Below are 12780 nucleotides of genomic sequence, written 5' to 3' on the forward strand. Positions count from 1 at the left end.
AGTACAAGAAAAATGGGTAATGCAATTTTAAAAGTTTTAATACAAGTTTTCATCTTTAATTTTTAAATTTTGGAAATATTTGACAAATGTCCTATTTGAAGCAAAACAACTCAACTAATAAGCTGGCATACACTAGGCTGTTGGAAATGAAGAAGAGAAAACATTTGAAAACCTTGTCAAACAGTACCGTGACACTTATCCCCAAGCTGTTATCATTTTTAGCCAGTTCAACCTCAAAGATATCTCCAGGTTGAGGAGGTGATGAAGAAAAAGTTTTAACATTCATTTTGTTGGATGTATTCACTGAGGAGGAAGATTCCTTAACAAAGAAAAACAAACAAACAAAAAAGTATTTCTTGTTAGAGTCAAAATGAATTGTCACCAGGAGCAAAAGTTTTGAAAAAAATTCAAAAGCAAGATATTAAGGGATAGAGTAGAGAGTATTTAAAACCATAAGGGTTGAAATATACTTAAGATATCATCTATTCCGATGTATTTATATTTTATAGTTGAAAAAATTGATGCCTAGAGATTGAAGTGCTTGCTTCAGGACAAAGAGTTAGTCAGTGCTTAGCTTCTATGCCATCTTTGTCCAATATCTTTTTTATTCCCAAGTTTATAAAATATTTCCATTTTCCTTAAAAAGCAATATGCACCAAACTGTTGATTTAACTTATGCCTCTAAAATGAGTGGACTTTTTGTTTGCTTATGTTTGCAAATTCAATATAAACATTAGAACAATAGTTAAGCCATACTTCTAAGGGTATAACCCTCTTGTGAGAAGTGTTAATTTTTGAGTGAAAAGGAGAAGACTTTTCTCTAAAATAAAACTGCTGCAAATATAAGCTTAATTTCTATTATTTCTAGGAATGAGCTATTTTCATTATTATCATCCATTTAGAACTCTGAAGAACTTAGGTTGTAAGCAATAAATTCTGCTGCCCATTCTATAAACTATTCAGGAACAATTTTTCAGATATTAAAGTTTTCTTTTTAATAGGAATGTTATTAACTATGCAAAAGATAACTTGTAATAAATCAGTTGTAATCTGAGTATAGCTTTCTTGTTAGTATTAAAAGCTTCTAATTTCTCTGGAAGTTAGCATCAAATGCAGTAGCAGTTAGTAGCAAAAGATGTAAGCTATTCTTCCATTCCAGAATAACATAAGCAGTTTTTAATAGATAACTAATATGCTGAAATATATTTGCTGTTGTTTTTGTTAAAAAAATTAAAATTAAAATGTGCCTTTTTTGGTGTTTGATGATCCTGGCTGTTGGAGTAAGTGGCTTCGTCCATGTCGGAATCTCCACGGTCAGAGTGGTCTGTTGCATCAGCAGTGACTGACCTCTTAGCTCTGCTGCGGTTACTCTCAGAGGAAGTCCTCTTTTTCTCGGTGGTTTTAGATATTACAGATGGGGCAGGGCTCGTGTGCTGCGATTCCTGCCAGGCTCGGTCACCCAAATGGCTGGCAAAAAAGCCATTGACCTGGCTCTGGGACAAGCTTGCACTCTCAGTCCTGGAATCCTGAGAACTAAGGCTGCCTTCCCGCAGGCCCCCAGACAGCCCACAGGAAGTTTCAGTGATGCGCCTCAGGGTGCCTGGAGGCCAGTGGTGATCCTCTGAAGAAGAATCTAGAGCTCTGTCTTGCATGTAGGAAGGTTTCTTCATGTAGTTTTTCAATCCATTGGCAAAATGCACAGGAGTAGAAGGCACTAAAAGTCAAGACCCAAGTACAAGAACAAGTCAGAGACAGGCACACATGTGCTTACACATATCAAGGTTCCCTGAAGATGACGCAGGCCCCGGAACTGCTGAAGGGTCTCAGCAAATAGAATCTCTTGGTTTCCTTTGCTTCCTCCTTGCAATAGTCTCTATTAAAATGTGCACTGCTTGAGCACAATTCATAATAGCCAAACTATGGAATCAATCTAGGTCTCCATTAACAGATGGACAGATTGCAACATTATGGGAAATACACACAATGGAATTCTACTCAGCAATAAAGAACAAAATTACGTCATTTGCAAGAAGATGGAAAGACCTGGAGAACATTATTTTAATGTTCTCTTTCAGCAAAGCACTGAAAGAGAAGGGACAACTGTTTTCTCTAATATGCACAAACTGGGGAGTACTGGGGATACCAGAGGGACCTCAGCAAGGCTAGAATGGAAGGGTAGGCGAGGACGAAGGCTGAGGTTGATTAATGGAGGAGCTACATTCAAATATGTGTAAAAGTATGAACGTAGCATGGTTAACCTGGACACTCACTGTTGAGAGGGGGGGAAGGGGAAGCAAGGAAGGAGGGCACCAAGCACTGTCTGAGCATATGCCATTTTCAATATGATCCACATAGAAATAAAAAGCAAGTAAAATAAAATATAATGTGGACTGCTTGGCCTTAACTCCCCATTCCATTCCCATTTTCTAAGATCCAGATCCATTTCCTCTGTGAAGACCTTCCTGATTCCCAAGATAATTTATATTGAGTCTCCAAGATTCTTTTTCTTTAAAATTATTATTATTATTTATGTGGTGCTGGGGATCAAACGAATGGCTTCATGCATGCTAAATATGTACTCTACCACTGAGCTATATTCCTAGCTCTCTTGGTCCTTCTTTAATTCAATAGCTATTTGTAAACTTGTTTTATATTGTCCTATTGGACTGCATTCTTTAGACTACAAGTAATCATCAAGGAAGGCAACTTTAAATTTATTATATATTGTTCTTATCAAAAGCCACTTTAGCAAAGCCGGGCACTTGTTAGTACTTGGGATGCAGAGATAGAAGGATCACAAGTTAAAGACAGCCCTAGCAATTTAGTGAGGTCTCAGCAACCTGGTGAGATTCTATTTCCAAATAAGAAATAAAATTGGTCTAAGCTGGGCATGGTGGCACATACTTGTAATCTGAGTACTTGGGAGGTTGAGACAGGAGGATCACAGTTTCGAGGCCAGCCTCAGCTACTTAGTGAGACCCTGTTTCAAAATAAAGAATAAAACATAGGTCTGGGAATGTAGCTTGGAGGTAGAATGCCTCTGGGTTCAGTTCCCTGTAAAACACACACACACACACACCAAAAACAAAATAAAACAAAACAAAAGCCACTTCTGAAAGCTTTTGAAGGCATGGGAAAAAGAATTACAAGTGAAAATTTATAAAAAATTAAAAGTTTTATGTAGCAATATGAGCAACAAAAATTTAAAGAATATTGAGCAACTGGAGATCAATTATATGCAACAACAAAAATAATCAGAGCTAATATTTCTAAAGTATAGTTCCCACAACTTAATAAAAATTATTTTTAAACCCCAGATAGAACAAGAATATAGTACATGGACTCAAAATTTAACACAAAATACAAAAAACAGGAGCCCTATAGAGGAGCAAGTAAGGTGACCTGAGGGGATGGGAGGGGGAGAGATGGAAACTCTTTAAAGCACATGATGTTCTTAAACAGATATATCAAAGTCAATCACTAAACCAAGCGTGGGGTCGAGGGAGGGGGAGGGAACAGGATGGGGACTGGAAAAGGCTAATTGGTGATGTGTGCTTGTTTATCCTCACAAGTCTTGAATTCCACTGAGATTTTGACTACAGTGTACCAATAAAATATATTTTTAAAAATATAAATAACAAACAAATAGAGGAAAAATATTTTCACTATTGTTTAGGGACATGCAGTTTTTCAGATATTAGTCTAAAAAAGGAGAAAGACTAATATTTCTGGCACCACTTTAACTGTGAAGAGGGAAGACTGTTATTTGTGAGGTTAGGCCAGAAACTAAAACTTTTTTCATTGGAGGATTGAGTTTTACCTCATTTCAAGTGATAGCAAAATACCATAATAAAAGTAATACAGCTTTGTGAAGAAATAATTTCATATAATTATATTTTATCATTTTAATTTACATTTGTATTGAGAACAGAAAAAATGTTTTTTGATCCCCACACTAAATTCCTTCATTATATGCTTTCTTGGCACTTTTGACTTTGTGCTAACACAGTTGTAATTAAAAATTCAGTTGTCTAGCCAGATATTTGATACTTGTCTCCTCTGATAAAGTATAATTTCCATGAAGGCAGAGGTTTTGTGTCTTGTACATTCCATACAATAAATATTTGAACAAATGAATGCATTTTCTGTAAAGCATCTATTACAAACTAAATTAAAATGGAAAATCCCTTTTAGGGGATCCAAGTGGAAATGAATTTATTTTGAATTTATATGCTTCTTTTGCTAAAATAATAATGGAACCCAATGTTGTACTTCTTTGGGGGTTTATTGGGGATTGAACCCAGGGGTATTATACCTCTGAGTCATATCCCCAGCCTGATTTTACTCTTTATTTTGAAACAGGGTTTCACTAAGTTGTGGAGGGCCTCACCAAGTAGCTGAGGTTGGCTGAGAGCCGGGATCCTCCCGTCTCAGCCTCCCAAGAACTGGGATTACAAGTGTACACTACCATGCCTGGCTTGCTGGTTTTTTTTTTTTTTTTTTTTTAATAAAAGACAAGTGTCAGACAGGATTCATAAATGAATATTATATAACCATTTAATTACAATGATAAAGAAATCTCTTTCTTATTGGACCTAAGAAGAAATGGAGCATATCAAGAAATCAGAATTTACCTAAGTAACATTGATTTTGCATGATGAATTTATTTTTGTGCAAATATTACTAAAAGGGAATGAGAAAGAATATTGGTACTGATGAATGAAAAAGTTACAGTGATGTATAAAATTTAAACAATTTAAAGTATATATGTAGCTGGGTGTGGTGTGGTGGTGCATGCTTGTAATCCCCGCACTTGGGAGGCTGAGACAGGAGGATTACACAGGCTTGAAGCCAGCTTCAGGTGGCTTAAGAGACCCTGTTTCCAAATAAAATATAAAATAGGTCTTGGAGTATAGCCCAGAGGTAGAGGGTCCCTGGTTTCCATCGCCAGTACCACCAAAAAAAAAAAAAAAAAAAAAAAAAAGTATATATGTCAAGCCAGGTATATAATCCCAGTATTTGGGAAGCTGAGATAGGAGAATCACTGGTTTGAGGACAGTCTCAGCAAGTAGTGAAACTCCTCAACCTAGTGAGAACTAGGGCTGGGGATGTAGCTTGGAAATAGAATGCCCCTGGGTTCAATTCCCAGTAACACACACACACACACACACACACACACACACACACACACTCTCTCTCTCTCTCTCTCTCTCTCTCTCTCTCTCTCTCTCTCTCTCTCTCTTTCTCTCCACCCCCTCTCCACATGTCAAATTTCCAGAAAGGAAGGAAATAAGCAGTTTATTAAATCCAATTTACTGTTTGAATGTAGTGCAGTGCTTGTGAAAACTGAAACAGAACATACATGTAAGGGACATTCACGAAATTACCTTTAGACATTTTTTCTTTTGGCTGGGAGATAACAAGTGTCACATCTTCAGGTGCATTTTGTAAAATTTCAATCGCAGCATGGTGGCTCACCCCTTCAAGACTCACACTATTCACAGATATCAAACGGTCTCCTGTAAAAATAGACAATTCGCTATTTTTGACAACAAAAATTCATTTCAAATCTTAGCAATGTCATCCCTTCTTCAATACTATCCCTAGTTTCATCTTTGCCCTCTGCAAATCCATGACTATTATAAGTAAACAGGAAATTACCAAAATGTAAAGTACCTGGCTTTAAGGATCCATCCAAGTCAGCTGGTCCTCCAGGTGTAATTGAACTGATAAATACACCTAGATCCAGTCTTCCCATCTTCTCCCCACCAATAATTTGAAATCCTATAAAATAGCAAATTTTGAAAAAGAAATGTGAAGGCTGAGACCATATCTGATCCAAATGTGAAGAGGACCATCTGCTAAACTTATTGGACACATCTCATGTAGGCCAAAGGTGAAGACCTTTGGCAGCTGGTCATTTGGCAAGGTGGGGTGGTGGGTGGTAGGCAGGTGGTCAAGATCTTGATCAGAAATAGCTGCTGCGTCAACGCCAGTGCTGGGCTCTAGACCTTTTTTGCTTTGAGTTCTTATAGACCTTCGGGAATCTCACGGTGACTTACCTAAGCCATACTTTGCATCTTTCTTCAGGTTCACCAAGGTGATCTCCCTTTCTGGTGAAGATACGATGCTCCATCTTTTGTGTAGCATATCTATAGGGAGTTTGTCATGGTAGAAAAATAAACATACCATGCTCAGTCATTAAGATTGTCAGACTGTTCCAGTTTAAATGTTAACAAAAATTGTTAAAAGACTTATTAGTCACTTAAAAAATATACAGAGTCCCCATTACATAGTGTTTGATTCCTGTTTTATTCTAGAAAAAGAGAAAAGGATTTACAACACACTATATGACAGGTATCAACTTCCTGATGAGCAGAAAGAAGGAGACTGACAAACTTTCAAGGAACCAGGGTGGGGCATGTTTCTCGTGTGGGGACTAATGGGGACACTGACTGCCCCACCAGAGGATCCAGGCCAGTAGATAATCTTGAGAATCTAGTACACCAGGATAAGTGCTGTGTCTGGATGTGACTTTTGACTAAAAAAATGTTTTAAGGTTATTTTATTAAGAGCATATGTGTATACATGTAATGTTTTATTATATACATACATATATATATATATTTTGTTGTTGTTGTTATTGTTGTTGTTTGTTTGTTTGCAATGCTGGGTATGAAACCCAAGGCCTTGTGCGTGCTAAGCAAGTGGTCTCTCACTGAGCCATGCCCTCAACTCTGCTATTATATTTTATTTTTCACCATAAAATATCTTAACATTTATTCCTCATAATCTATTCCTTTTGCAGTAGTACATTTCAGTTACAAATGAGTGAATTAGCCTCAAGGGGATGTGAGCAAGTTTAGTCAGCTAGCACGGACAAGCACTGAACCTTCAACTTGGATTTTCTGACTCCATGTCTGTAGACTGTTACTTTGCAGTTGGCTCTGATTTTGACAATACTCAATAGATTCAGAATTTCCCTCTATCCAAGCTTGGCACATGCCTGTAATTCTAGGTACTCCGGAGACTGAGGCAGAAGAATCTCAATTTCAAGGTTGCCTTGGGCAACTTAGTGAGACCCTGTTTCAAAATAAAGAATAAAATATAGGGCTGGGTGTGTAGCTTGGAGGTAGACTGCCCCTGGGTTCAATCCCCAGGCCTGAAAAAAAAAAAAAAAAAAAAGAATTGCAAGTGTAGCTTGTGAGTACAGTGCTTGCTTAGCATTTGCAAGGCCATGGGTTCAATCCCAGTAACACACACACATACACACACACACACACACACACACACACACACACGGAATTTCCTTCTAATGGCTGACATTTTAATTTATAATTAGCAAAATATTCTCAGTAAGTTCTTGAGTGAAATAGCAAACAGACATTGAATCTGCTTTTTAAAATCACACTGACTTGTCTAGCACATCTACTCTCAAAAAATATTCAGTCACTGTTACAGATTTGGAATAACAATTTGTGACTTCTTCAACATTATAGCTGGCAGCATTGTCCAGAGAAATGCCTGCAATAAGTACCTCGATTTACTAGTTAAAATAAATGTTAGCATCAGAACCCAAATTTACTTTTTTTTTTTTTTTTTTTTTTTTTTTTAGTGTGTGGTACTATACCCTCCCAGCCCTATTTTATTTTGAAACAAGGTTTTACTAAGTTTCAGAGGGCTTTACTAAATTGCTAACGCTGGCTTCCAATCAATAATCTGCCTATCTTAGCCTCCTGTACTGGAATTACAGGCATGTACCACCAAGCATGGCTCTGAAATTTACTTCTTCTAATTTCCATTAAGTATTTTTTTAAATGAGTCAATCATTCACAAATATTTTCTAAGTAAACCAATCAATATGAAATTTAATCGCCATGTTAATCAAGTTAGTTCAGCTACGTAGCAACTCAAGTATCTTTGTTTTTGGTAGTGGGGATTGAACCCAGAAACATTCTAGGTAACACCCCCACCCCTTTTTATTTTTTATTTTGAAAGAGCATTTCATCACGTTGCTGAGGGTGTCATTATGTTGCTATGGCTGGCCTTAAACCTGTGATGCTCCTGTCTTAGCCTCAGCAATTTAAACATTTAAGCATAAACAAAAGTTCTTAGCATTAATTAATCTGATAGTACAAACTAGTTTGTGGCTAAAAGTGGTAGTGGTAGTGAGTTTGGTAAAATAAGAAATATATTTTTGTAATTTGAAGTTTTGAATTCAACTCCTTATATAATTCTCAAGCATACTGAAGCTTCATGAAAGTTGATAGTACAGCTTCTCTGAATCATAAACAAGCATTTCCTTAAATCTTCATATGCATTTCTGTAACAACTAAATCACTATAAACATAATCTTCCTTCTGTATGTTCCAACAAACCATCCATGGACTAAAACTGTATTAATGTTTAAAAAAAGCGGGTAATAGTTATATAATACACAGTGGTATAAATGTGATTATTTCATATTCTAAAAATAAATTCCTTTAGATTGAAAAAACAAAAACAACAATCATTTCTTGTCAGGAGGGAATTCACCTTGTACCTACCTTTTTGTTTGCTTATTTTTTGTTGTACTGAGGATTCCATCTGGTACCTCTTGCATGCTAGGGAGGTGTCCGCCCACTGAGCCATCCCCCTGCCCTTGTTGAATTTTATTTTGAGACAGGGTCTCACTAAATTGCCATGCTGGCCTTGAACTTGTGATCCTTTTCAACTTCTGGAGGAGCTGAGAATATAGGTGTGTACCACGACTGCCATTTCATTTTATTTTTGTACTAGGGATCAAATCCAGGGTCATTCTACCTCTGAGTTACACCCCCAGGCTTTTTTATTTTTCATTTTAATTTTATTTTTCATTTTCAAACAGGGTCTCCCTAAATTACTGAGGGTGTCACTAAGTTGGTGAGGTTGGCCTTGTACATGCGATCCTCCTGTTTCAGCCTTCCTATCCTTGTATCTTAAGTACCATTTTAGTATAAGTTTGTTTGTTTATTTCAGTGCTGGAGATGGAACTCAAGGCGCATTCCACCTCTGAGCCATACACAGCCTGATTTTTTATTCTTTATTTTTGAAACAGGGTCTCACTGAGTTGTGGAGGGCCTCACTAGGTAGCTGGGGCTGTCCATGAACCATGATACTCCTGTCTCAGCCTCCTGTATGCTGTGATTACAAGCGTGCGGCACCATGCTCAACTCATTTATTTATTTATTTATTTATTTATTTATTTACTTACTTACTTATTGTGGTACTGGGGTTAGAACCCAGGGGCTTTTCTACCTCCAGGATATACTCCCAGACCTATTTTATATTTTATTTGGAAACAAGGTCTCACTAAGTTGCTGAGAGCCTAAGTAGCTGAGGCTGGCTTTGAACCTTTGGGATCCTCCTGTCTCTACCTCCCAAGTGCTGGGATTACAAGCATGTGCTACCACGTCCGGCTCATTTATTTATTTTTGAGACAAGGTCTTGCTAAATTGTGCAGCCTGGCCTAGAACCTGCGATCCTCCTGACTCAGCCTTCCAAGTACTGGGATTATAGGTGTGTGCCACCATACCTGACTCCATTCATTATATAAGGTCTACTTTAATGACATTATCTAAATACTCAAGTTTCTTTTGTTCTAAAATAGACAATTTGCTCTAGTTTTTAGCTAGAAAAATTACAAAATAAAACAGAAAAAATAACTGTAAGATAAGTAAAAGAGCAAAGAGCCCACATTAAGAGTTAAAATTAGCTGGGCGTGGTGGCGCAGGCTTGTAATCCCAATACTTGGGAAGTTGAGACAGGAGGATCTGGTTTGAGGCCAGCCTCAACTACTTAGTGAAGCACTCCGCAACCTGGTGAGACAAAATAAAGAATAAAAAAAAAACTGGGATGGAGGTGTAGCTTGGAGGTAGAATGCCCCTGGGTTAAATCCCCAGCACCAAAAAAAAAAAAAAAAGAATTAAAATCAGTAACCTGTAGATTTTGTTGTTGTTGTTTTGTGGTACTGATGATTGAATTCAGGGTGTTCTACTCCTGAGCTATACCCCCAGATCTATTTTATTTTTATTTTGAAACAGGGTGTCACTAGGTTGATGAGTTTCACTACTTGCTGAGGTTGTCCTTGAAACTGCGATCCTCTAGTCTCAGCTTCCCAAGTACTGAGATTACTTGTGTATGCCACCACTCCCAGCTAGTGAACTGTTTGAACACAATGGTAAGGTGGTAAGAGACAAAGTACTCTGTAAAGTGATTAAGTGGTAACAATGGCTTTGAATTTCCATCTCTCACTCCAAGCTTCAGATTTAAACACTTTTTGCCTAGAAATTAGGATACTTGGAAACTGATAATTCACTACTCTATGGGACTTGGAAAGTCCAAATGCATGTAGTTCTTAGAAAAGCAAATTCCTAGGCAGTACAGACAGAATAAAATGAAGGAAGAAGGAAAAGAAACTAGGTTTGGGTGGGGATAATGGCTCTGGGTTATTCTATTCCTTTTCCCAGTTAGCAGCAGAAAGGTACTTTTACTTTGAATCTTGCTAGGGTTGGAGTCTGGGTTTCTTTTCTTCTTCTTTTTCTTACAGTTTAGGAATGCAATCCCCTCCAACTAAGGGGGTACTGATGAAATTCTACTACTTGAGCTACATTCCCCAGACCTTTTACTTTTTATGTTATTTTATTTTGAGAGAAAGTCTTCTCTAAGTTGCGGAGAGGTTGGCCTTGGACTTGTGGTCCTTCTACCTCAGCCTCTCAAGCTGCTAGGATCACAGGAGTCCATCACTGAACCCAGCTCTTGCTAGGTTTTAAAAAATATTATTATTATTTTCAGTACTGAGGATGGAAGTCAGGGTATTCTACCTCTGAGCTATACCCCTAATCCTATTTTTTGTTCCTTATTTTGAAACAGGGTCTCACTGAGTTGCAAAAAGCCTCACTAAGTAGCTGAGGCTATCCTTTAACTGTGATCCTCCTTGTCTCAGCCTTCCAAATGCTGGGATTAGAAGTATGTACTATTATGCCTGGCTCTTTGCTAGGGTTTTTTGTTTGTTTGTTTGTTTTTTGGTGGTGGTACTGGGGTTCCTGGAAACCCTTTACCTCCGGGCTACACTCCCAGACCTATTTTTACATTTTTATTTGGAAGCAGGTTCTCTTAAGCCAGCAAGGCTGGCTTCGTACCTGCGCGATCCTCCTGTCTCTGCCTCCCAAGCGCGGGGATTACAAGTGTGCGCCACCACACCTGGCCCTTGGTAGGTTTTAAATGTAAGCTTTTGTTACCATTGTGAAGACAAAGTCTACTTGCTTTATACAGTGTTCTTATCTTTAGTCAATATTTCTATGGAATATCTTTTAGAAGTCAAAGATATTCATTCAAAGAATAGAAATTCCACTTAATTTATTTTCATTTCCAACATATGCACAAATAGTATTGATTATATTCCTTGTCTGATTCATATACATGTATGCATTTTATTTTCCTAACTAGAAACAACAAGGCTTTCTATATTCAAGAAACCACTACTGTAATTTTACATTCATTCATTCATTCATTCATTCAATAATTCTATCCAAATATTTACTGAGCAACTTTCCTGTCCGAGTCTGTCACTAGGCTTTTTTGGGGAAGTAAAATGAGGTAATTTTTATGAAAGCTGCTAGCACAGTGAATGTGATAAAAGCAAAATTCTAACTTTCCTATGAAAGAAATGCCATTAATACTCTCAGTGAAGCTGGGTACCGTGGTACATGCTTATAATCCCAGTACTTGGGAGACAGGAGGATTTGCAGCCAGGCTCAAGAATTTAGTGAGGCCCTCTGCAAATAAGCAAGACTGTTTCAAAATAAAAAATAAATTACGGCCAGAGTGCAACACAGAGAATAGAATACCCCTGGGTTCAATCTCCAGTAAAACACACACACACACACACACACACACACACACACACACACACACACACAGAGAAATAGCTGTATTATAAAGACTTCAAAGTGTATCAAAAGCACTTCAGAAAGGGGGGGGGGCTTCTTTCTGCAGGAAGTAAAGGAGCCTTCAAGGAAGTAGGGTAGGATTTTGGTAAGCAGAACATAGAGATGACTATACTACAACAACTTAAGGCAGTCTTAAAAGACAAGATGGCAAGAGACTGAAAGTGTTCAGGGGAAACGTCTGGAAAGCAAGATTTGAGAAGGGGCAGTTGAAGGAACCTTTGATTAGAAAGAGGAACTTTGCAACCCATTCTTTTTGAACAGGAACACTAGTTCCTCCTCTCAGCCTTGGTGATACAAGAAGTGATTTAAAGATGTGGAAGGTAGAAGAAAGCAAGCTGTGCAGCTGCACATTACTAGACAATACTGCTTACACACTGTCTTCATCAGTACTTTTCTCATAGTAGATGCTCAAAATCCACGCCTCCCTTTCCCCCTTCTCTCTCCCTCCCGACTTTCTTTCTTCCTTCTCTCCCTCCTTTCCTTCCTTCCTACCAAGACATTTTTATTTTAATTATTATAAAAAGCACTAATATTCAAATAACTTATTTTTAAATCCTTAATTTCCTTTTCCTATTAATAAACATCATAGCACATTTTGTGAATATTTTAAGTGAAAAGAACCTCAACCCGAATTCCTAGTTCTTTAAATAATATGGTGCCTTTCCCAATGGTATTTACCTAGGAAACTGCTTGAGAAGAATTGACCCAGGTACAGCTTAGAAATTGGATGTACACCCTTTCTCCATTAGTTCTAAAGCTGCTTCGCTCATCTCTCATGATGTTCATGTGGACATATGCAGTACCCAGGTAG

At 37.7% G+C, this 12780-nt stretch overlaps 1 protein-coding gene across 1 annotated transcript in view; it reads right to left on the reverse strand.

The window, feature by feature from the left end:
• Positions 1-12780, reverse strand: part of PTPN13 (protein tyrosine phosphatase non-receptor type 13) — a gene marked incomplete at both ends in the record, with an annotated part of 193749 nt that overhangs the window by 54901 nt on the left and 126068 nt on the right. Inside the window, 5 exons of the mRNA XM_080697337.1 lie at positions 173-319; positions 1248-1714; positions 5388-5519; positions 5677-5784; positions 6063-6152. Of these exons, the coding sequence (XP_080553463.1) occupies positions 173-319; positions 1248-1714; positions 5388-5519; positions 5677-5784; positions 6063-6152 (944 nt within the window). The remainder of the gene's footprint in view (positions 1-172; positions 320-1247; positions 1715-5387; positions 5520-5676; positions 5785-6062; positions 6153-12780) is intronic.

Source organism: Muscardinus avellanarius (assembly GCF_963383645.1).
Source record: "Muscardinus avellanarius genome assembly, chromosome: 6".
Classification (NCBI taxonomy): Eukaryota; Metazoa; Chordata; class Mammalia; order Rodentia; family Gliridae; genus Muscardinus; species Muscardinus avellanarius.